This window comes from Falco naumanni, chromosome 7 (assembly GCF_017639655.2).
Source record: "Falco naumanni isolate bFalNau1 chromosome 7, bFalNau1.pat, whole genome shotgun sequence".
Taxonomy (NCBI): domain Eukaryota; kingdom Metazoa; phylum Chordata; class Aves; order Falconiformes; family Falconidae; genus Falco; species Falco naumanni.
In genome coordinates this window covers 7584441-7611403 of record NC_054060.1, presented here as the reverse complement: position 1 = coordinate 7611403, position 26963 = coordinate 7584441, and the positions used below count along the sequence as shown (strand labels likewise).

Below are 26963 nucleotides of genomic sequence, written 5' to 3'. Positions count from 1 at the left end.
ATCATTTTTAGCACTCGGCTGATAGCACGTGCACATTCCATCACAAATGCTGAAAACTTTGCTGGGGAGGGGGGGGGAAGAGTCAGTCAACAGCAGAACAGGCTGAGCTCACCTTAGAAGAAAGAGGCAATTGAACAACCTGTATTAACATACTATTATCCAAGCATCTTCTTTATTACAAGTTAATTCTCAGAGCCATAAACAGTCTTGAGAAGGAAATCACACTATTAGTGGGAAGGAAGGCTAAACAAAGGCTGTTTCATCACTGTTTAACACTGAAAAACTTGTTTGCCACATGAAAACAATTTATGAAAATGCTTAAGGACAATTCATTCCTGCATTCATGTGTGTTTGGGGAAGGAGAAACAGGAAAATGGTGCCTACAAATCAAAACTTTTAGAGGGCACGGTTTCTATCCAGAGTTGAACCTCAATGTTACCTTTACGCCTTATGAGAAGTAGGCTGGCAAATTCAGTAAGTTTGCTCACTTGCCTGTCCACCTCCAAGCCTCCTTCTGCCCATTTCAGCCAAATTCAATTGCAGGTAAGTCATCACAAAGGATGTATTTTCTACACATTCCATGGAAGTGGACAGCTGGGTGGAGGACAGCTCTCTTTAGGGCCCCAACAAGATAAAAAGACTACAGCTCAAGTTCACCCCTCGTTAGACATGCATACAAACATTAACTGTCAAAACAGAAATCTCCAGGAAAGCTAACTCCTTGCATGGATAAGAGCCACAGACCGAACTGCGGAAAATACTAAGCCACGCTGAGTTTGCCTTGTCCCTGCGACATTTGCAAGAACACAGCAAAAACACAGCTTTCTTCTGGTTTTACACTTGACATTTCCCTGACATTTTCCCTATAATGCTGCTAGCTATTCCCAGCTCTCAGTTGTTTTGCAAATTCATCATAAAAATAAAGTCTTACATTACACGTAATTAACTATCCAATACAACTGTCTATTCCATTAACAAACATTTGTCTAATTTGTATCAATGGGCCCTGGAAGTCCACATTAAGCAGGTTAATCAAAGATTCAGTTCACGTTCAGATGCATATTTAATTTCATAGATTTAAAATGGTACTGCTGCATAGGAAGGTAAAGCAAAAAATAGTAAAAAATAATTCTCTAAACTTATCCTCAGTCTCCTGTAGGATGAAAGCAAATTGCTAAGAACAGTAGATTTCAAGTAAAACCAAAAGCATTCTGGTTCCAATCCCACCTAGCACAAGATTATCAGACTTGAGAAACATCACTAAGTACCTTTAGAACGGTACTGAGGTTTTTAAGCTCTTTTTTGTTCGTTTGGAATAAACAAGTAACATCTTAGAAACCCTCACTGAATATGACTGTAGACATCACTTACCTATCCCCCTTTGCTCCACCGCCTCAGGCCCACTGAGCTAGGAAGCCCATTCCCTTTTCCCATGAGCCCACATATAATTAAAGGTTAGACCAGGACTTCTTTTCAAGCACTACACATTAAAAGACTGAACACTGTATGCGTGACAATCTAGTGATGCTTTTGTATCTTCTTCTAAGAAGGACTGGCATTGTTTTTCTTCCCCACCCTTTACCACAGAGCATCAGAGAAACTGAACTGAGAAATTAACATACATGCAACCCATAAAACCAAGGAATGACTGTTTCCTGTAAGTGATCTCCAATTATATTTTTATAGTTGTTTTTCTGACAGTGAAGCAGTTGCTTGGCATGAGATAATTCAAGCAAGTCCATATTGTAGTAGCAATAAAGATTACTCAGGATTTCAAAGTTTCATGAGGCAAAAATCTGAAGCCATGGAATGACAGGCACAGTATGGATCCAGAAGGTCTTTCTGTCCAGCCAGGTTTCAACCACAGCACACTCTTGTTCAATTAGAAGTATATGGTGCGTTTACATAAAGCACAAAAAATTGCCTCTGCTTCCTAGCTCAAGCAAGTTTGTTGTGGGATTAACTTTAGAACCACTGATCTTCGTTTTTCCTATATCAGTACGGTGTCTACGCAAAACAGATTTAATATTACTCAGAATAAATGGGCATATACATTTAACCACAGTGACTACCACTTACAAGGTACTGCATTCCACTGAAATCATGGCAACATTTACTGTATCATTCTGCAGCACATTGACTACCCCTCCACATTATCAGAAACAATACAAAAAGAAATAAATTTCTCCAACAGCATAGACAGTCACTACAGTATGTCTACACATCACCTGGTGAACATAAACACACCTCTGGACTGACAAAGCAAGTCAAAGGAAGTGTGAAATACAATGTAGAACACTAACTTCTTTTTATTCTTTATTCCAGAAAGTGGGGAAAAGGTCTAAGGTCTTTAAGGCTTTTTAAAAGTTGGGGTTTTTTTAACCTACAGCAAAGTGTCATTGATGGACCTAGTTAATTACATCAAGTCTTTCAATACTGGAAAACAAAATTCTGAAATGTGAAGTAATCTCAAAAACACTACACATCTTTGTGCCAAAAGGAACTCGGAAGCCAAGGTGAGTATTCAACATTAGCACCTAATTTTTGGTGACTAGGGCAGGCTGCAAGATTCAAGATATTCTTCCCAGGTTATGGCATTGTGCACCAGAACAAAGAAAAATGGCAAGTATATATTTGTTTAATTTTAGTCCTTTTCTCAGAATATAAACCACTGCTACAGTAATTAACTGCAGATTGGCCTCAACTGCTCTGCGGCCATTCCAGCTTACTAATTAAACATGCACTCACAGCCATAATAAAAATTCTGGGAAACCTCTGGGCTGAAGAGCAGGTTTTGCAGGAGGGGAGCAAAAGTCAGGCAAAAAACTTCATTCAGAACAAAAACACTAACAAATTTTTTTAACATGCTCCAGATTTTTCTAACTCAGTAACACCAGTCACTGTGTTAGTGCCTCTTACAAATATTTTTTTCTACCCTTCTCGTTTATTCCTTTCAGCAGATGTTTATTTGCTAGAGAGTTTGCTTACCAACCAAATGGACAAACAACCTGTCCATTTCAAAGTAAGTTCAGGTTTATATGGTACTTTTATTTTTTAACACAACAAGAGGTAGGATTGGCAATACACATACTAGCTTTGCTTAACATTATACCACATCAAATTCATTTGCTAGAAGAGTAAAACTTTTAAAGCATCCTGGCCCCTGCTGATACATAAAATTTCTACTATGTTTCAGAGTTTAAAAAAAAAAAAAAACAACAACCAACCAACACAGAAAACCTTAAATGAAGCAAACAGAAAAAAGCATGCTGATGTAAGTAAAAGCACAATAAGTGTTATCTGATTCAGTACCTCCGGCTCCCAACTTTTTCCTCTCTCTGCATGTCTACAGTTTGTGCATGACTGATATTTCTGAAGGACTGGAGAATATAGTGAATACTGCTCAGAGAGGGAAAAAACAAGGAGAGAAGGGGGGGGGAAATTCCAAAACATGGTTTTCACCGCTACTCTGCTGAAATCAACAGGGAGCAGATTCCCAGATGGCGTACACTGGTAAGTAATGCACAAGTCAATGAAGCTATGTCAAGTGACACCACTCAACTGCATTATCTTTTGAGCTCCGTGTAAACAAACAGGAGCAGATTCTGAATATTTGTGAGAATACATCATGTTACTGTCTCCATATGTTTAAACATTTTAGTAGAAGGTACATATGGACCACTCTTCCCACTCACTGTCATTCTCTCCCTCCCGTTCCTCATTCCCCACATAGACCATATCTTTTCAGGCCACTGTCAAACCAATTCAAAAAGGAATAAGGATACATTTTCATTAAAAACATTTTGTGCTTAGCTGCCATCTGCTTCTTTATCAGCCTCCAAATCCTCACATGCCTTTTCCATGGTCCTCGGTTTCACACATTCAGAAGCTGAAAGTTTTCTTCTGTTGTTATTGCAAAGCACAGTCTATGGGAGCTATTGTTTTTCACATCAAGTTTGCCTCTTTCAAAACAAGTTTTTAATGCTTATGACCCTAACCCATGTTCTCTCTACAATGCCAATTTAAACCCACATTCTTTTATGCCAGTGGCAAATCTCATCTTGGAGATCCCTCATGCACTTCAGATACTCACCTCCACTGTTTTTATGAGAAGCACGGTTATTTCACCCCCTTTGTGTGGCACTGTAACTTGCTCTGGACCGAGACTTCCAAACCGCACTCTTAGCTTCAACTGCAGCTTCTGTGCCAGAGGACGTTACCCCTTATAGTGAGTATTACTAACACTCTGCCCTCCTGGTAACCAGACCCCTAGTCTTGCTTTTATCCAAGTAGGAAAGGAAGGGTTTCTGCTAATACCTGACAGAGAGCATCTCTAATTTAACTGGGGGGTGGATGGAGAGCAGAAGAATAATTAGGATGAAGTTAAAAAGAAAGAAAAAAACCCCACCCATACACTACATATACATGGGTCACTGCTAGTTTTGCTATTATTCCCACATAAACACTTGGATTAGTTCATTTCTCAAGGCCCCAGCAAAGGCAAAAGTGTCTTATGAAGGGTTAGCTGGACTTGTCTGAAAAACAACACAAGGGTTAGGGTAGACAAGGGATCCTGCAGGCAGGCTTTCAAGGTTTTAATTTACATTTGATTTCTGCAGGCTTACAAAGGCCTAGTGACTAAGGCAGCAGACCTCAAAAATTAATTATCAGCAAAAGGAATATAGAAAACAATGAAAGTTTTCTTTACAGTAGATCAATGGACAGGCAAAGCAAGCATGTCAGAGACTAGCCTTTCAATAGGTACAGCAGGAACCGTTTTTCTGTGTGATGAACCATCACATCAATCACTGAGCAAGATGCAGGCAGCTTCTATAAACATTTCCAGCAGTCACAACTGCCAGGAGAAAAAAAAAAAAAGAAGGAAAAAAAAACCAAACAAAACACAACACAAAAGGCCATAATCTTATTTGTATGTCTGGACACTCAGGTTTTATCTTTGCCAACTCCACCTGTGCCCCAAAGCACAACCACTGATGCCAACAACTTCAGTACTCTCCTTGTATCTTGAAGGATTCTTCCAGGTGGCCCCGCAACCCCAGTGAAGTACAGCTGGCATTTGATATGCCAAAAGAAAAGTAGGTGCAAGTCAGAGAGATGATAGCACGCCAAACCCGACACAGGATGCCACAGCTCCAAAGTGTGCAAACTAGTAAGGCTGCTGCCTTGGGGCACTTCAAGGTAAAGGAATGAATACTACACAGAAACCAGGGCAAGAAACTGGCAGAAAAGCTGCTGACGCTTGATGCTGATCCTTAAAAAAATAAGTTACAGCTTCTTTGTAGCTTGTTCTACTGTAGAAATGTCAATGGATTATTCTGTCAAACACAGCATATCCTTCCCTCTCTCCTCCCTCCACCCTCAACATTGTTCCTGCACAAGTTATATTGAAGGAAGCACAGGGTTCTTCCTTTGTTTGTGAGCAAGAAAAAGAAGGAAAAAAACAACTTCCACTCAACAGCAAAACTAAACAGAAGCCAGACTACTTAAAGTACTAAGTGTTCCCACACAACATTTACCCACCAACTTCAGATCTTTCAGCGTAAAACCTAAACAAGGACAAAAGAGATTTAATATACACTCCTCCACACATCCAGAGCGAAGAAAAAGGCATAAAGGAACCCTGAGTGATAGACAGCATTTTCAGTTTAACATTACTGCGACACACAAGGAGAATGTCAGGGTTAAATTAAATAGTACACTAGAAAAATATTCCCTGGGAAATAACATAGGTGTCATATCTCTACTGGTATGAAAATGCTGACTGAAACACTCAATAACTTAACAGTCCTTGCTCCTATTCTTTTTCATGTCTTCTGTCATTTTGCACTGCAAGAGCCCTCTCCAGATCAGGAAGGAGTTCATTGCCAAAGCGTCCAAGAAATGTAGCAGGAGAGACAAAAAGCTTCCTTTTGAACAACCGCACATTTATACCTCCCTTGTGTTTCTTCAGAACAGGAGTACTTCTGGGTTTTGTGTTTGTTTTCTTTTTTTTAGATGAATGGCTGGCAAATTTAAAGTCTTCTTCCTTGAAGTCAATGGCTTATCACAGCAAACAGATTAAATAGGTCCAACTTGCTCACCCTTTTAATTGATTAGAACTTGATCATTTCTATACACACTCTGCATCCTGAAATACTCTAAACCTTCGCTGTTTTTCCACAGTGTAACGCTCTTAAACCTTTCAAGGCTCTTTTCCAATACCTTTCTTCTTCACAATCGCCCATGAAAGGAAGATGAAAGCATATAGGAAAAGAAAAACACTATCCACACCCTTGCCTTAAACATGCTGCCATCACAGTATAACTGATCTCATTTTACTTAAAAAAATCTCTTCTCATGTTCATTTGGGATCCAAATTATTTTAACACTCCCCTAGAAGTCAACAAGCTTTTCTGCACATTATTTTTGCCTACTCCAAATAGCCAAAGCACACAACAGAAAACAAGTAAGTTGTTACAGGTCATTAAATACACTCTAGTTACATCCATTCAAACTACTGAAGGCAATGAGGTTGCACAGGAATCACATAGGTCACCCTCTGTAGACAACGGAGTTACACTCTTTTAAATCACAAAGTCTCCCAGTAACAGGCTGAGGAGTCTTCTTTGTTTAAAAACAAACTTTATTTCCTATAAGAAGTATCTGCAAAAGCACAGCCCCACAAATGACTTTATTCAGAGGTATTTTTGGCATGTGTTGACTGAAACTGCTCGACAGGGTGCTTCAATTTCAGTTCTAATTGAACGTGAGGGCTTCACAAGCAACTGATGAGCCACTACAGGAAAAAACTGTGTCCCTAAATGAAGGTAACCTGAACATAGCCCTGGTCCTGTTTTCTCTCACACCGTGGTGTTTCCTACCATTATAGCAGTTTTGGTCAAGACTGCATGCAGAATTTAGGGACTGTTCCTCCCAGTGATGAGTGCTTGTAATTAAGCCCTACTGATACTGCAGGGCTCAGCTTTCGTAAAGTTACAGGATGAACTCAAAAAGCCTGCCATATAATCATGTTATTTGAGTAAACTATGTATTTGTTTATTTTTAAAAAGTGAGAAGAGATCAGGTTTTGCTTTTGCTAATACTTACTATCAGAAAGACATAAACCCTGTCATGCCAGGTAAGAACAAAACGGGCAAGGATAATTTCACTGAGTCAAGATATCCATTGACTCTCTGACACTACAGACTGTAACGTGAAAATTGATTTCAGTAAAAAAGTTCTTACATACAGAATTTACCATAACAGGAATTTCTGAAGGTGCATGCCAAGGGAAGGAAAGAAAAAAGTCAAAGTCTGGTTAACAGCTTCAGTACAGCAATGACTGGCACGCACATAATGTCACTTCAGCAAGGAGGAGACAGCATTCAACAGCCACCTCCTGCCAAAGTCCTCAAGGAAGGTAAAACTGGTTCCAGCTTTGCTATAATGGGTTTAGTTTTACACTTACTTTGCATCTTTTCCATAGGGAAGTAACCCAGAAAGTTTTGGGGGTTTTGTTTTGGTGGTGGGTTTGGTTGTTGTTGTGGTTTTTTGTGTTTTTTTTTTTAATGAAGTGAGATGATCCTATACTGGTTAAGAGGGAATCTATTTGTGGGGTAACTGGATACCTCATTACGTGGACTACATACAACTATAATAGAAGTTTAAGTTGCTAAAGAATTTAAAATAATCAGAAAATTAAACCTTTACTTCAGCAAGAGGTGACAAAAAACACACTATCTACTCAAATCTTACTTTTCTGGCAGTGGTTCGTGGTCCAGCAGCGGTAGTTGTACTCATTGTTAATAGATGTCTTCTCACACAATGGCTTCTCTTCCATCGTTCCTGGGCACAAGTCCCCACATTCCTTTGGAGGTTTATTCCCAACGATGTAGTTATTGGACACTGCATCTAGGATGAGAGACCAGTCCACTGTGGAGAGGTAACACAGGTCAGAGTTCTTCTCAATCCGTATGGCCCCGCGGGTTATGTTCCTCAAGTTGTGAAGCCCAATCTCTTTAAGATTTGTCATTTCAAAGATAACCAAGGCATAATTGTAGAAGAGGTTCCTCCCACGAATGACTGTGAGGTTGGGGAAGAGATCACTGAGGCTTTCCAAGCCTGCCACACGGAACAGCAGCAAATAGTCAGTTATGACAGTGAGCTTTGGGAAGCGGAAGTTGCGGTAATCCTCTGCTTTAGAGATGAGCAGAATTTGAAGGAAACCCTCAATTACCGTACAGTTCTCCAGGCGTTTCAGCTCATGGATATCATTGCGAATGTCAACATTTGGCCCGCAAACTGAAAAATGTAAAAGGAGAAAGAAAAGTTAGTAAATGAGGCCATTGTAAGCTTTTGAAATTGGAATGCAAGTAGGTTATTCTGATGGCCATTTTTTTTTTTTATCTTCTTAATTAGGATGCAATGTTAAAATAGGAATTGAGTACTTGATTTACACCTACATTGAATATTCATCTCATTTAACCTATCACTATAAACGCTACCAGGACCAGCGCAGAGATGTAAGCTATCTATATTCTGCAGCAGACGGAGAAATGTTTTATTGTTGCTGTTGAAAAGAGCTGCATTAGACTGAAGAACGTAAAGATAAAAGATAAACCTAATGCATTTGCTTCAAGTAACACCATGACATATATGACCACACCAGGGGTTCAGCCACATGACTTCAAACAAGTTCGGCAGCAGAGTGATCCACTGCTCATTACATTACTAATATCCCCCCACTCCCTCTAAGATACACGCACATAAAGGGGAACACTTTCCGGAAAATAACAACATATTTCTCAAATCAGTCTTTCTTCCCAAGGTCACAAGCCAAACTAGCCCTAATTCCTGAATGCTAGTCTCGCAATAGATTAGCAACAACACAAAATGCATCGAAAGCTGGTCAGCACTTCACACACTGTGACTGGGACGAAAAGGAAGTGCTTGGACTTGTAGCTAATGCACAAAATTCCAGTTTGCATGTTCCAGGGAACCAAGTTTTGCTGATTTTGACACCAAGACTAAAAAAAAACAACTTCTTGAGTTCTAAGAAACACAGGATACATTTATTTACAAGAACATACAGCATCATAGTGAGGAATTTCCCTTGTAAGCAGCAGACTGAACTCAATGCACTCAAGAAAAGAATGACCAAAAGGATGATTCCCTAATAAATCTGTGTATTAGGTTTTTCATACTAGACATATAGACAAAATAATTTTAAAGGAGCTGGAAGAAAAGTATACTAATAAAGTAATAATTAGACACATAAAATGCATTTTAATGTAAAACAAAGTACTACGGAGTGTAGAAAGCTGTTGTACTTGGAAAACCTCAGAACCGGTCTTCTGTGGAAAACATGGAAAAAAGATTCCCTGGAATAGACAGTAAGTTGCTTGTAAGCAAAAACAGTAAAATGCCCATTTAAGCAACCCAAAACTTAAATAAACCCCAAGCAATTCAATTTTGTGGAAAGGTTCTCTTTTTATGCATGCTAGGCTTAATTATTTTAACAACGTCTTTTCCTCAGACAAGGAAAAGGTCTAAACAAACACTGGAGCCAAAAAACTTAAATTCTAACCCAGACAAATTGTCCAGAGATTCAGAAATTGCACTGACACCACCAAGCAGCTCTTCCATCCCACAACACTTATCTAAGGCTAATAACTTAAGCTAACAAAGGATCCAGAACATGAGCATGCTAAAACCACAGCAACTCTAATACCCGACAAGGACTTAAAGACTTTTAAGTCTTTAAAAGACTAAAGGACTTTGTTGTTAGAGGGACAACGTAAAAAAACAACAGGCAAGATCTTTGTTAAGAAACAGATGTTTTCCACACAAACTATTACCTAATCTTCCTTCTGTGAAGTTCCAAGCTGAAAGCAGAGCCTAAATGTGACTTGCTGAACTAGCAGTAGCTATGTGCAAGAAAGTTCATTCCCTAAAGCTTTAAAAAAAAAAAAGTAAAATACACACCACCAAAACTAACATACCAACAGTAACGCATGGCCATCACGACAGGAAAATCCCCATTTTAGTATATACCGACTACAGAACAACTGTGTATTACTGCCTGGAGTATGTGTCAAGGCTAACTTCAGGAAAACATTAGAAAAGGTGAATGGGTTGGCATTACCCAGCTTTAAAAGCCAGATGGGAGAGAGGAAACGTTAAAAGAACTCCAAGGTAGCAGGATCTGGTAAGAGACACACCGGCTGCACGCAGCCGAAGTGCAGGCTTCTCTCCTGACTCTGCAGGAAAGAGAACCTCAACTCAGATTAAATTCCTTTAGTAAGCTGGCACCCATGTCTTCCTTTCAGCTTCTGAAATTTTCTTCTAGAGCAACCATCCCTCCATCCACCCTCAAGGGGCTGTGTCCTCTGCCCAAAGCACAGCCCAACAATAAAACGAGTATATTTACACTTCGACATTCAACTTTTAAAAAGACAAGTTACAACACACAGTGTTTTTCCAATTAAACTGTTTTGGTTTCTGTCTCTACCTGCTGGTAGGACAAGGTGAACAGTATGGTTCTTGTTATGGCAAAGCAAAAGTAGCAAAATTTATTTTACTGCCATAAAACTTTAGAAAGCCTAACTGCTCCAAGCCCTTTATTTTGTTAAAGAAATAAAATTTGCACTTGTGCTGACATTTTGTAGGCAAGGTTCCAGAGTGATGGGTTTAAAAACAGCTGAGTTACAATACCCTAAAGAACAATTTGTAAGAGAAATGGCAGCAACCGTTAACTAAAGCATTATATATCTGTTCATGCATCTACTCTGAGGCTGGGCTTTAAAAGTCATATTGCTTTTAGCTTCATGTTTGTTTCAGCTTGAAAGTTACTTAATTTTACATGTTTAATGCTTTTATAAATCAATGAGATTTCTAGAACTTTATGGCGAAAGTATGCACTCACTTGCCTCAATTATGAAACATCATCCCCTTAATATGGAAAGTCCAGTGGGCTCCAATATTAGAAACTGATTACAGATGAGCATGCTGTTGACATTTTTTATTTAAGAACTTATTAATTCATCTACTAAGTTATGCTTTGCAGAACTTCACGCATATAATGAGAACTGCAGAGACTCAAACATGAAATAGGGCAAGCACCTTGGTCCATACTAACATTTGGAAAAAACAGTTCCAATTAAAGTAGATGTTTTGTTTGGGTGGGTGGTTGGGGTTTTTTAAAATAATTTTCTTTAAAGTTCATATCGTTCACGGAAGTTAACTGCACCACAATGCATCATCTTTTTCTCACGTTTTTCTTGCTGCCCAGAAAAGGATTATATGAAAAACAAATTAATCAGAGCTCAAAGTCAACTACAGTTTCCATTTGGCTGTGCTATGTTTTCTTTGGATCCCGTTTTAGAGAAAGCATATATGGACTTACAATATAAACTGGTCTGTCAGACACAATAAAGTGCACATAAAATGCTCTTTGGAGCATTTATATTCCATTTAACAGTTTCTGATATTCAACCTTATAGGGCTTTTTTAATGTGACTAGTGCAACTCACCTCTGTTTCATGTTCAATTCAGAACTGGAAAATAACTAGTATGTATTTATTTTGGTAACAGAAAATAAAATGCAACATCTGTTTATTAACCTGTCCAGTACTTTTGGGTAGTTTATAAACACCCAGGATAATTATCAGTAGTCTGACTCATGCTGTGGTCATTCAGCTGCTTACAGATTTCCAAGCATTTCCTTCAACTGCCTATCATTTCTCAGATTTATTGTAAACTAAGCACCTTACTCTCAGTGAGAAATTAGTTCTTTAAAGAAATTCGTATTTATTTGTTTAACAGGTAACTCCCCAACACAGTAAAATACTGAAAAGCAGCAATGCGTTCTCTACCTAGATGAACACAAATGCCTCCCTGGAAGTAGCACTTCAGTCCAGAAGTCCTAAGCTTCACCTACTATCCAACAAGAAGCCCACCTGTGCTTTTTTTTTTTTTTTTTTTTTCTTCTGAGAGCATCCCATGGGCAAGCTGCAGGGCACATAAAATTCCAAAGATAACAGAAAAACACACTCCACGCTACAGTCTTCCTGAGGACCTACAGCACATTCCTAGTCAGAAGACGGATCCAAGCCTGATCATGTAACTGAGATGGGGTCAATGAACTACCAGGAAAAATGATTGCACGTAACAGGTTCATACGATGAGAGTAATTAATGCGACCTGCAGCCTATTCCTTGCTCTGGCAGAATCTCCTGGCAAGTCTCCTTCCAAGTGCTGCTCCAGGTTGTGGCACCAAGGAGCAGCACAGAGGCTGTGAACGAACACACACGCTGCACAGCACACAGACAGTGAGTTCACACTACTGAGTGCACACAGATGCGCAGACTAATGCAAAGCAGCGTGTGACACCAAGAACTCAGAGTACAGTGATCCAGTAGTTTCTCCTCACCCTTAAGTATGATTTGCTAATGCTCACTTTGACAATTACAAACATTTTGACCTGGAGAAGAACCTTGCCACCTTGAGAAACACCTGCCATTTAATCATCATCTATCATCAAATCATCATTTACTCCACGCAGCAAGTCTTTATTCTTTTTATATATCCACTAGTTATTTCAAGTCACTAGCTATTCCTAAAAGGACTTGCCTGTTGCCCTTCAGTGTTTCAAAGGAACCATTCTTTTTACAAAATGGCATGCTACAAAACACAAATCAGCAGAAAGTCTGCTGTTCAACATTCAGCCTCTAGTATAACTTATGCACAGCTGTAATTCATAGCAGTTAATTTGTTATCTGTACCAAGGTGTTAAAAAGGGTAGGACTGACAATTCACACATTCATTGTTTTTAATAACTGAAATAATTTCCTACAAGAAATCATTTAATCATGGTGTAGTTCTTGCTTCCAAATTTTGTATTCCTCCCAATGACTCCATTTAGAGGTTCTAAAGGAACACAACTGTTCTAGTTTTGCTTGAAAAAATACACACCTGCACATTTTAAGTCTTGCCTTTGACACTTTTGCAGGGGGGTGTGGGGTGTAGTGTTAAAGGGCTGTACTGCACTGGGTGGTCTCAGTATCCTCTCAACTAGCCAGAGCAACCATCACTATCTGGCTCTCTCAACACCAAAAAGTCTTGGACAAAAGCAACACTCTCTGAGTCATCAAGTCAACCCAGCACAACCCTTTTGCAAGTTTAAGGCCTTCTCAACCTGAGTCTGCTCCAGCTGGGTCAGGCTTTCCCCAGCAACAGAGACCTGTTCAGCCTGTGCAGTCATTTACATTTCTGAAATGAGAATCAGGATAGACTGCTTGCCACTAACATGCAAGTAGCAATCTTGAAATCGGCTCCCATTCACCTTTCTCCTGGTCTGTATACTCGCCGACTGCTACTGAAGTTACTATTTCCCTTAATTTCCCCTCTTCTCACTTCCCTCTGGTGAAAATTGCTTCCTTTACTTCAGAGTAGAGATGCAATGTTTATCTTAAATGAGGAGCCTGGACACCTTCCACTTTTCCATTTTTTTTTTTAAAAAAAGTTATCCCCATACACTGGTTGCTGAAAGTAGGTGCAGAAATTGTTCTAATTCCACGTCGTCTTCCTGGCCAGGGGTCGAAACACCCATTCTGAGGACAAAGTCTGTGATCCACAAGGTTCAAAAGGGTTCTTTTAAGGGAGGGCATGAGATTGCTCAACTTCTCATCTACCCTGAAATTCTGCACAGTGGTAACATGTACAGTATGTTACCACCAGCGCTGGATGATTTCCTACACAAAGAAGGAACTACAAGGCTTAATACAAAACACAATTGTGGCTAGTTCTACTTTTAGAGTAGCTTGCTCACACTACCACCACCACAAGAAAAACCTCACTTGGCCAATAATGGCTTTTTCTGAGCACACTCCAGTGAGAGGTCTGCTTTCCCAGACAGCTACTGCTAGCTACTCTCTGGTCAGCTAAGAGCTGCTGTTACTGAACACAGCAACGCTGCTCTCTCCCAAACTCCTCTAATGACAGAGGCTTGACAACATCACCCTACAGCAACGTCAGCTCAGAGCTGTGGGTCTTACTGGGAGACCAGCACATCTTCTAAACACCGTTGTTGATTATTCCCAACAAAGCCACTCACTTTTCATCATGTGTTTTTTAGTTTTTATCTGTGGCAGGTCCTTATACATAAAAAGGGTCCAAAGCAGCTCCTGAGTGGGGCTGAAGTCCAGCAGCTCTCATCCCAGACCCACAGCATGCAACACCCTTTGTGAGGCAAGCATCCCCAGAGTTACCATCCCTCTCTAATAATGATGAAGAGCAGGTTTATTGCATTGGGTGGATTTAGATCTGCATAACGTATAATGGCCTGCATATTGACATGGTTACTATATATACTCGGTCAACTCAATAGAAGGGCTGTCTGGCACACTGGAAAAAACCCAATGGCTCAAAAAACCCCAAATCCTTGCAGATGCTTGAAGGTTAAAGAACAACATTGGCTGATGACAGCATTCTAGTCTCCATGTTATCTGAAAAACTGGTTTGAATCGAATCAGGAAAAAGGAACTAAACATATGATAAAGCCCATCAGCAGACTTAAAAGGAACCTCTTCTCTACACAACTGCAGCTGCTCAGAAGAAAAGCAGAAGGACGCATCAGTGGCCAGAGAGAGAATAGTCTGAAAATGTTACTCCTATACAGATTATAAACAGCGAAAAGTAAAACTTGACCTTAACCTCTCTCTTCATTCTTACTGCTAAGTATTATGCTTGTTTGAAAAAAAACATCAGGACTGTCATACAGCCCTGAAGAAGAAAAATCTTTAAGCATTCTTATTCAGTCATCAGTGAACAGGGAGGTACTGCAGTCCATGGCCTGGTCTTAAGCCTAATTTGCTCCTGCAGTTTCACTCCAAGACTTGGAAGACAGAGGTAGAAAGACTGAGAAGGAACAGATTAGCAACCACAATTTCCCTTCAAGCCTGTGAAAAAATTTCAGAATAGTTGCACCATCTGCAGACACAGGGAAAAAAAATTACTACAGAAGTCTAAGGATTCTTTAATTGCATACTATGCAAAGAAGAAATTAAATGTGGAGTTCACAGAAATCAGTGGTTGGAGAGATTGCTTATGACACTTTACATTAACACAGGATTCCACCACCCACTGAGCTCTTGGTTTTGCCTTCGTAGTGACACTATGAATGAAATATATATTTTAGTGTCTTTAATGTACTTACACAACCTCCCACAAAATTTCTGTACTATCTAAGCTCACCTATCCTGCATGCGTCATATCAATCACTAGATCTCTTCCCAGGGAAGCCAGCTTCTGTATTACCTCTTGGGATGTCAGAACCAGTAACAAGGAGAGAACTAAATCTACACCCCACAAGCCAAGCTGTCTCCCTAACCACTGAACTACTACTCATCGTCAAACATACTACATAAACCTCATTACATTTACCAAGATTTCATGATGTTACACCTCTCTGCTGGGGGTATAAAAGATAACAGGCACCCCACAATCCAGAGAACACCAAAGATTTTCACTTTTGCTAAGCAAGCCGATTTTCAACTTCTGTGTTCCTAGCACAACGCTGCCATCTTTGGCTTGCAAAACATGGAAGGGAATACTCAAACCCAAACAAAAAAAAAACACCCTTCCATTTAAATGTAAGTCTTGAGAACATTCTTGTTTATACATCTAAGGCCCAGGAAGAGGGCTTGGGGTTTTTCTTCATTTAATTAGAAGTTAAACTTTGGAGGAGAAAGCCAGACCACTATGATCTTCTAAACACTCAAGGGACTGGAGATTATATTACAAAGTAGCTTGTCATTTCTGAGAAATACAGTCTATTATCATTAACGTACCTTGTGTCACTCATCAACCCAAACAACCTTTTACCAAATTATTCTCTCCAAGATTTGGAAAGAAAAAGTGGTGTCACAAGAGGCCAACCAAATCTCGTGCAAATACCTCAAAAAGCGACCAGATTCCCTTTCTCCACAGATGTTCTCGTTCTCTCCCATAGCCATTAGGAAAACACACACATCCTATTTTAACTTTCTCTTCTACCACTCACTAACTATATATTCCAGATCCAAGAGCCACTGTGTTACCAGGCTGACCAGAACAAAACATTCACAAAAATAACACACAGAAGGACTGCGACCCACATCACAAACTCAAAACTGTCTCTGCCTTTTTGCTCTTGCAATTTCAGCTGTCATTGGCTAAAGATATCTCTGGCATTGCTGCTTTCCATGAACTTCCTCTAACTTCCCCATAAGTTTACATTAAAAAAATTTCAGAATAAATCACATTTCTGTCCCTCGTCTCACTTGCTTTCTCTCTGCCAACATTTTACTTTGAATGTCAACAGGAACAGCAGCTTAGCAAAAATGGAGCCAACAAAATGAACTGCATCCCTTTAATAATATTGATGGATGCCTTCTCTGCACAGCTCACCAGAGCAAGTGGGTCTAGATTTAGCCTAGCTCACGTGAAAGCATCCTCATGACAAAGTCATCCCCAAATTAATCCTCTCTCACCAAGACTGCACCGACCCAGCTTCAAGGGTTCCTCTGAAGCCACATCTGTTACCTACTACTACTGAAATAGCATAACATGAGTGGCTCAGTTGGCATGAATTTGTTTGTCCTCGTGGGTACACAGGGCAAAAATGGAGGAATGTATTATAGAGCTAATAAAATCCATGTGGCTGAGCTTGCATGATCACTCCAGAAACCCTGGCTACCTAACCAAGTAAAAGCAGCACTAAATTTTTAACCCTGATCTGTATGGACAAAGCCTGCAAGATTCTCTGCCACTCAACCGAAGAACAAGGAAAAGAGACAAAAAGCTAACAGAAAGATCAAACCTACAGTAAATTCCTCACCCATTAACGCCCAGTATACATCAGACATTGAAAGCCACTGTTTGAACATTACGGTTGCAGCTGGATGCTCCAATCTCTGGCAAGATGCTCCTGTGTATTTACAAGGAAGGGAAAGCTGTTTGAAGCACCAGCTGAATGCAATGCCAAAGTAATTCCACCAACTACACTGCAACACTTCAGAGCCACAGTACGGTCAAGTTTGCCAGCCTGCAAGAAAATTACTGAAGTCAAATGAAAAAAACCTGCAGAAGCAAGCAAGTAATGTCTAAATCACTGAAGATGAGCCCCATCCTCAAAGGAGGGCAGATTTCAAACCTCTGCACTCTTTCTCATCCTGCATTATCACTTTTCTGATAGCGCCACAAATTAAGAGCATGCCGTTCTATACAAAATACGTAACATAGAAGTGAGTAGGTGGCGTGTTATGATCAATAACATTTGAGAGTAAAACATTTTTTTAACTGTGATAATAATGTTTAAACCCCTATGCCAGCAGCTTCAGTCTAATGCCTGCTAAAGCAAAAATGGAAGACTAAAATTACAAGCTGTTTATAACATGAATTTATGTTTCACAATCTGTGATGACAATAGAGCTTAACAGAAATTGTCTCTCCTGGGGACTGTTCTTCTCCACCTTTAAAAAAAAAAAAGTTGAGTGCATGATTTTATTTATTTATTTTTAAAACATTTGTCTACAAATCCCAAGTGACTCAGCAACTGGCTGACAGAAACCTATGGGATATACATTTAGGTAGCCGGGATAAGCAGCCAATTCTTTCAGAATGAAAATTCATCATGTGGCTGGGCTCAGCAACTCATATTTAAGGAGGCTTTACTATGCTTTTAGCTGCCTGCTGAGTTGCCATCCTGCAGTCATCTAGGAAACTTTTTTGGGGGGGGGCAGGGAGGGAGAAGACTTGCCAACCAGGCCAGATTATTTAAGCTTCATTAGACCAAACTGACAAAACAGTATCATAAGATATAATCACATCCATAATGGTCAGCGAAAGGATTTAATAGAGTCATCAAGAAATTCTACTTGGATATACAGAAAAATTAGAATTCTGATGCAATTACTCTTAACAATATGCAACACGTGTCCCTACTATCCTGTGCTAACCATCTATTATGTGACGAAACACAGAAATCCTACACAGCATTCTCTGGCTTTCCACAGTAATGTTTCTATTCTAACAAACTGAACTAAGACTTGCATTAATCCTGTATTTCCGCCTGAAGAGAGATTTAAGATAGTGGGGAAAAAAAAAAATCATCTCAATCCACAAAAAAAAAAAATAGTGCTATCAAACTTGATTTAACAGAACAGGGAGCTCTCCTACCCCCCCCTTCACACAGCAGCTACGCAGCTTAAGATCACATAAGTCGTGCTGTAACCTGCTTTCTCAAGGCAGTTGAAATACTACCAGCTTGCAATCCCCAAAAAGGGCTTTAAAAGTATTAAATTACATATATGCAGGTGCTGTGGGGTTTTCCAGTCATGAGCTAACTAGATTGAAAAAAGAACCTTCCTCTCCAAATACAAGGTAAAACACGTGGGTTGGCACCAGAGAGAAGGTGACTAGTAGTTCAGGTCTTATCCACCAAAAACAGTTCCTCCAGAACACAATTTAAGGCAAATACAAACCAAAGTAGCTACACCAGTAGGAATGGACTCACTCTTCTGCGAGTGGATGCATTTGACTCACTTTTAGCATCACAAACACAGCCCAACCAAGGAAAGTGTCCTTTACGCTAGAAGTAACATTCACACGGGGTGTTTATTATCTCAGAGGCATCACAACACAAAAACCAGGGAGTAGGGAGGAAAACCACCTCTGTGATACCAGTCAAGGTGAGTCTTGTCACAAAGCACCCTTAAAGCACACAAGGGAGAAGCACCCAGATAAACAGGGTTAAGCATGGACAACTAGAGCCCTCCCAGGCACAGTCAACCACCACAACTTCAAAGTTTTCTTTTCACTGAAGATAAAGAAAGGCTTCCAATCCTAAGTATAGGATTTTCAACCTATCTATGCAGATCTTCTGTTCAGCAATTATTTGACCTTCACTGTAAAATAGTGAAAATTAAAAAAAAAAACAACCTCACACACAAAAAACCCCCAACAAAACAACAACCACATGAAAACTGAATATATACGTCATTAAAAAAAAGTGCCACAATGGTTTACTCCAAGTCACTTGCTCACCCTTGGCTTTTAGGTTCAAGGTGACATTTCAGCCTATGATCTCCATTTTACATTTATATACTACCCAAGGCGTTGGATTTCCAACCCTATATACAATTTTTTAGACACTGCGTATAAGCACTGTGGGTGATGCACAGTGTTATAATTCTGGTTAACAAAACAGTTTAGGTATTTAATCAGCCTAGCTGTACTGACTGCTATTGCTTGGCAACTGCAATTGTCACCATATCCACTTCTGTTGTAAGAGGACTGGAATGGCAGAGCAAGCAGGAGGATTACTATTCATCCTCTGACAGGTACTTCTGGAGAACCTGGGGTGCAGAAGGCTACCCTAATGCATTTCTAATAAATCTACCCATGAGAAAGAGGTGGGTCTAACTGGGTGAGAGAAAATCAGCAGCTCATCACCAGGGTTTGGCTATTCTGCTCCTCTTCTAGCCAAAAATAGGGAGTGCTGGAAGAAAGGGATGCAAGAAGTTACAGATGGGACTTAGAGGCAAACCAAACAGCAATATCCAACCTGGATGCCTGAGACACTCCCAGCTTCAGGCACCTCCCTCCACTGGGATCTGCAGCTGCACACACTTACTCCAGAAGGCACACCAAGGCAAGGCAGGGATGGAGATCTCAGTCTTCATCATCATTTTTACCTTCTTACTTGCATATACAAACCACTCCTAGCTGAAGGTGCAGCTGGAGAACATATACCTAAGCTGAATTTTCCTAACTCCCTGGTATTATTTCACTATTTTTTCTGGTCATCAAGATGACAACGTAAGAAATCTGAAGATATTTGAGCCAGAAAGAAAAGACTGATAACTTCAAGGAGAGAAAAACAACCAAGTGAAAGAGCATAACAGTGGACTAGCTCTAACCAAAACAACTCAATAATTAAGTTACAGTTATTTAAATAAGTAAGCATAATCATTTGACACCAAAGTTAACTATTTTACTTTGCATTTATGGGGGGGGGGGGTGTGCGCACACTGGTTGGCAGTTTTTAAGTTTATTGGGATTTAGTAACTACTAAATGATGCCAATTTTTCACTAAAAATAGATTCTTTGTTCACTTGGTACTTCTGCTAAACCGAAATATTAGTAGTATACTTACTTAGTACTAACATATTTGTCCAATTCTACAGCTATACATTTATTGAGAACACCACAAAATTAGAAATCTGATCAGAAGAAGGGAATGCAGGACATTTTTTAAAGCAGGTTTCAGTTTCTTTTTACAGTGGATATTTACAAAGAGAAATATACAAAACAAGATCTTAGCTTGGAAAAACAACCTTAAGGTCACCTTTAAACTTAACTTGTTGCATTAACTAGGAAAAAGTGGATCTAAACATGCTTTACTAGGTTTAACCTGAACTGATTCTTGAAAAGCACAATTATTGCAAAGATCATGATCTTAAAAGATGTCCTCCTCACAAAAGCCAGTTTTCATCGGGAGGGGGGGGATGGGGATGTGGGGGGCAGAACAGACAGGACACAACACTGACAATCTCTCCAGACTCAATTTTTCATAACTGAAATAGAACTTATCAACCAACATGACCTGGCTGACCGAATTAAAAGAAAAATGTCCCTCCCGGAAACTTGTGAAGTGGGCTACTGCTGCCAAAGCTGGTGTAACACTAGAACACCTGGAACCACAGCCTGCTGAGCAAGTGTGTTTCTTCAGCAATGTGTCTTTGTTAACAAGTGTGTTCTACTTTCATTTAAATTATTACAGTATTTTTATAATTAACCTATGATAAGAAAGCCTTCCTTAGAGAACTTAAATAAAAACTAACTTTAAATAATCAACTTCATCCACTGCAACAAATAAGGAGCTAGACAAGAAAAGGGAAGGAAAAGAAACCACATGAACCCTGTAATACCCTCTTAAATATATAAACCTAAATGACATGTTCTTTTGTTTCACTGATTTCTGAAACACTTTTATCATGAGTAATTATACAGCCACTTTGTACTGTGCAAGATAGACAATAAGTATTACCTGATGTTCAATAACTACCACCTCTCAAACGAAGGGACCATCAGCAGAGGTAATTCTGCAAATCCCTTCATAAGAAGGGAACTATCGTATGGGTAGAAGCTGCTCTCAAGACTTCAGAATTAGGCTACCGGATTGTGTCAAAGTAAATCTCTCTCTGGATCCAGACTACTTTATATTCAACGAAGCGTTGGCAAGACAGCTTCCTTTGGACACCAGGTTTCACCAAGCTCCAAAATCCCGGAACTAATTATAGCATCCCGCATCCTCCCCTGCCAATGTATAGTAAAATCAGCTGCCAATCCTGTAAGCTAAAAGAATCTAATCTTCACTGCAAAGGATGTGCCACTACAGCCACCACAATAAAAAAAATTAAAAAAAAAATTAAAAAAGAGAAACGGGGGGGAAAAAAAAAAAAAAAGTTGTTCTGTCCCAACAACATTAAGCCACACCAGCCAAACAGCTCCTGCCAACATAAACTGCACCTACGGGGTGGGTGTTCGATGGCATAACTACATTGGGTAACAGTGCCACATATGCGCTTACACACAGCTGTATTGCAAAGCTTTCAACTAAGTCTGATCCGAAAAAGAAAAACATAAATGAACAGAAGAAAAAAGAGCTTAGGTAAATATGAACTGAACAAGACGACACCAAAAACCCTTCTTTCCAACTGCTAGCTTGAAGGCAAAAAATCGTGGGGAGAGCAGGGCTGATGGACAGCCCCTGGCCTGTCCTCACGTGTCTGACAGCTCCACTAGCCTCTCGCTGTTGTTGTGAAAGAAAACCACGGTATTTGTCCAAGGCTAGTTGGTTCCATGTTAAGAAAACACATCTGAGCGGACTGTGCTTTGCTTTACCACATGCCAGCTTCCTTCAACTTCAGATTCAGAAACCAGGACTTAGTCTCCGTATTTCCTCCAGTTAACCAGCAATTCAGGACACAGAGAAAGTCCTGAACTGGCCCCAGGGCCATGAAAGGTCACACACCACCTTAAAGGGAAAATTTTCTATTCTGATTTGGAAAAGGCAGACACACAAAAAAGGGGGTCTCCCGGTGACAGGCAGGACTCTGTCGGGTGGCACCACAGCCACAGTCATCTCTGGTGAACTCTGTGAACAACAAATGCAGACTTGCCCCCACATCATCTCCCCTTCCCGTACTCAGACTGACAGAAGAGATCCACCTGCCCTTCCGTCTCACTCTCTTTTTCCTCTCTACTTGACCAAGACACCGGCTCACCCTGACAGAGCCAACAGCTGCCACACGTAAAAGTGATTTTGTGCACCCCTGCATCAGGGCTGACAGTCACACACACTAGTGTGCCAGCTGCCCCGGTTTCGCACAGCATCCTTGCAAAAGCCCATACCTATTAGCCACCTCAGTTGAGACAAAGCCGCAAATTACAAAGTCAGCATACCGATGTATTTCCAAGCTGTAGAGGACACAGGAAGACCGTATTCTGTAAACCACACTGAAGAGCCATGCTTTAATCTCAATTCAGATACCCAAAGTCGAGTTAAACCAAAAACGAAAAAAAAAGATAGCACAGATCAATCAGAACGGAACTTTTAAGTGCCAAAGTGGAGTCCCTTAAGTTATGCTTGCCAAGGTCTGAACGATCTAATTCCCAACCCAGGTCTTATTGTCATATTCCATACCAAATTAATAAAAAAAAAAAAAGAAAAAAAAACCACAACTAAGACTTGTGCAGGAAAAGGGAAAAGGGGAAAAAAGGGGGAAAAAAAAAAAGAGGTCATCTAAAGTAACACACCAGTCAGTGTTCCTCTTCAAAATGCAACACATGGAACAGACTCTACTGAAAGAAGTTTATAATGGAAAAGATAAAACAAGTAATTCAGTGAGAGACTGGGAAGTAATTTTTTGTGTGTGAGAATATGGAAACAACCATGCTGGGTGAGGTGAGAGACAAGGAATGGATCTTTGCGAAAGCTGTTAACTTACTACAATGTCAAAACAAAACTAGAGTAGTGAACTAACAGATCAAGTGAGCTCCAGTCACACTAACCAGTCCAAAGGATGACATTTTGACTGAAAGAAAAGGCCAGTCAAAAGGAAGTAATGAACAAGATATCCATCAAAGAACAAAAAGTAGGTCTGAGCATAGAGCCAGCAGCAAGACCGCACCAAAACTTGCAAATGAAATGTAAAACATCAGACTTTGTAATCCTGCTGCCAAGGAATTACGCACCACATGACGATCAATATTACAATACACACAGAGATATGTATTTTTATCTCAACCTCTATTTGACCCAGTGGGAGCTACAGACACTTTCTCACACTAATTCACATTCTTCAAGGAGAGTCAAGATGGGGAAAAAACGTTGGAAGTGTATCAGGTTCTGTCTCCTTCCAGCCGATTTTCACTGAACTGTACCAAAACTCTCTTAACAGGTTCAGAACCTATCTGTCCTACTTGAGCACCTGGTCAGTAAAACAAAACACTTCAGGATCACAGCAAGACGTTTTGTTCATGCAATAAGCCAAGCCCTGGCTTCGCTGTCAGTCCTTTCAAGTCGTTGCCCTTCCCTCATTCCATCAAAGGCAAAGCATCTTTAAAAAATTCCTCTGAAAGGCCTGAACAAGTGCCTGAACTTCCAAGATCTGTTCTCTATAGCCTTGAGCAAGAGCGACAGGAAATAAACTTCTCTCTTCAATGGCTGCTTTTAAGGTTTTTAAAAAACAAAACAAAAAAAAAAACCCAAAAAAACCCCCACCGCAATCAGCACTAGACTACTACAAAACTGGGAACTGCAGATCAGGAAACAGAGAAGGAAGGGAAAGCAACAGAGAGAGGAAGAAGAGGGTTTGATTTTTAGACAACCTGAAAAATCCTTACTTCAGTGAACTGGTAAATAAGCAATTTCAGTTATTTTACACATCTTGCATTACTTTCTGAAACATAACCAAGCTCAAGTGAAAAGGGTTAATTATATCCCTTACGCTCCAGAGTATTTCAGCAGGCTACGCATTATGTTCTTCTGAAGGGCAACTTGTTCTTTTGTTTATTGTTTAAAACAACAACAAAAACACAAAGTGTCCAACACTAAGGTGGTGATTACCAGTTTTACTAAAAGAAATACAAGACTGCGGGCTTTCTGCTGCTATAAAGCATTTAAACCTATTCTGTTTCTCTGACATTTTTTTTTCCCCTTGCTCTTCTCTGATAGAGATCACAAAAACAACTAAGACATCTGACATACAGGAGTACATCCTGCTGATTAAGAAAAAACAAGAGCACATTACTCTTGAGAGGATACAAAGCACCACTTCCTAATGCATTCTACTTCGTCAGCACAACAGGCTTCTTGTCATTTCAAAGAGAAACTGGCCGTATTGATTTTTCCAAAACACAAGTATTATAAAAATATTACGCATTTAATTGGTTTAACAAAGCACTTTTGTACTGGGACGTATCAACACAGACCCTGTAAGACAAGGTATAAGGTACCAAGGTGTGGCTTTAAGTATTTGAAGATTCTCTACAAGAAACAGCTTTGAGAACTGCCATGATCACTCCCGACAAAGCTCTCCGGCCGCTACTATAACCCCAAGACAGACATGTCTTTTAAGTGCAGCAACTCTCACTTCTGAATTCACAACGCCCTGAAGAAACATCATACTTCTCTGAAAACTGGTGTCTTTCCACACTTCACCAAATTTCAACCACTCAACTCAGTGCTCCATGTTTGCCCAACTTTTTCCTAGAGGAAAGTTCTTTACACCCTCTCAGAGCGATTTACTTCTTTAGTTGTTACCTTGCAAACGCCAAACCAACGTGAATGTGTTTTTCTGAATGTGAAAACCACACACCTGGCTTGTCAAGAAGTCTGGAAATTTTTTTTCCTGTTTTGTTTATAAATTTGAAAACCAAACTGCTCCCAGACAGCAAGATTAACTATCTCTTCCCCCCCCCTTCTCAGTTTTCTACAATCCTAGATATGGCAACATTGGAAAAACCTTCTATACACTTTCCAAGGGAAAAGTATATTTCTCCTTCTCCTAGTTCTTCATTTCTGTTTTCATCCAGTGTATCAGACTGTACATCCATGGCAAGTTCCAACGGTTCAAAGACCTTCCGAATAGTCGTAAGACAGAACACAGACTGTTATTTTGCCTCCCAAAACACCACTTCAGAAAAATTCTTGAAATATCAAAATTTTGTGAGGGATGCAATAAACAGAGGAGAAGGGACAGTCTTACCTCCCACCTCCTCTTATTCCTCCAAGGAACTAAACTCAGTTTTCTCATCCTGAAGTGGTACTTCAAGACTTCTTTGTAGCTTGCTTTCAAATGTAACTCAGAACAGTATATATCCTCCCTTTTACTTCTTCCAACAAATACTCTTTCAGCAGAATTTATTCTCACATATGCAGTGTGGGCAGAGTCTAGTAATGTGAGTTAACAGTCCCTAACAACAAAAAAAGAATAATTTTTTTTTTTTTGCTAACAGTAAGTTCTAGGAAGGAGGAAATAAAAAAAATAAGATTTTAAATCTCACTTGCACATTACCAGTTTGCAATTAGTATCTGGGAAAGAGCATTAACCCCATACAACCCATAACAAGAACAAAGCTGCAGAATGACAAGATCAAGGATTCATCAAAAGATAATTATAAATAATAACGGAGAAATGCAAGGTTTTCTCGCTCCCGCAACACTGATGTCCCTACATCCCATTCTCTGTCACTGTGCAGTCTGACACGCATTCTGCAGTCACGCTGCAAAGCGCAGGAGACTTTCACAAGTACCTGGGAGCAAAGGGATTTCAGAATAGAATCTTCTGAACCAAGTCACAGAAACACAGGTCAACCAGAAGAGATCTCCAGTACTGAGGAGACTAATGAAAAGTTTAAGATTACGCTTCTATCAGTAGCCACTTAAGAAGCCTCTTCCCCCCCTTACCTTGCTGAAAAGCATATTTTAGTGCCCAGACTATCATTACTCCTAGGCAAATGAGCTAGCCAGACCATCACACTTCAAAGCCTCCCATCTCAGACACACACCTGTTCTCACTATAGACATTTTTGTACTAACACCCAGGGCAGCATTGAATTACTTCAGATAGTCACTTCCACATTCCACCCTCAAACTCCCCTCCAAGAAGTCATCAGTCACTCTCGGCTTTCACACTTCAGTAATTTTGGAATCAACAGGAAATGGAGATCAATTGTGATTTTACTAACTCAATAATGACTCATCATTCAACTCCCCTTAGCCTTCAAAATCATCTGCGAAGAGACATGATAGCGAGGCCAAATTAAAAATAGCTAATCTGGCTTGCACGCAATTAACACTCACTTGTCCATCAGATATGCCACGGATTGTAACATTCAGGCATCTTGAGATATCGCCACATTATGACCATCTTTCTTATCTCCTTGTCAGATTCCAAATGCAGTTACAATTTGGCTTTCTTAGCTTAACCAGGAAGAATAATCAATTAATAAAATTTATTATATAAACTCATTGTACCACATTCTGTAACATCCATCACTCAGTTTGAACATGTCTAAGTAAGTTAACTCTGCCTACCAGTGTCCCTAGCTAATGACAATTAATCTCCTGTTCTTTATCATTAATATCTTTCTGCTTACATAACCTCCAAGCAAAAAAAGAAATTGCATGAAATTAAAAGTCAATAAAAAACAATTATTTCATTTATAAAAATAGAAAATAATTTTATATAAACCATTTAATGCATTCTTCTAAAAATAAACTTAATTACAAATCTAACATGAAATTATAACAGCATATATTAGGGCAAATGCCTACCGTAATTTAAATAAAATAAAAATAGTAAGCATGTAATTTACACAAAGAACGTTTGGACTGGTGAATTTACTGTTCAGTG

General features: G+C 39.7%; 1 protein-coding gene across 2 annotated transcripts in view; it reads right to left on the bottom strand.

Moving 5' to 3' along the window:
• IGF1R (insulin like growth factor 1 receptor) overlaps window positions 1-26963 on the bottom strand; it is a 195635-nt gene that overhangs the window by 154564 nt on the left and 14108 nt on the right. For both annotated transcript variants that reach the window (XM_040599601.1, XM_040599603.1), the window contains exon 2: window positions 7756-8301. In XM_040599601.1, coding sequence (XP_040455535.1) covers window positions 7756-8301 — 546 coding nt within the window. The remainder of the gene's footprint in view (window positions 1-7755; window positions 8302-26963) is intronic.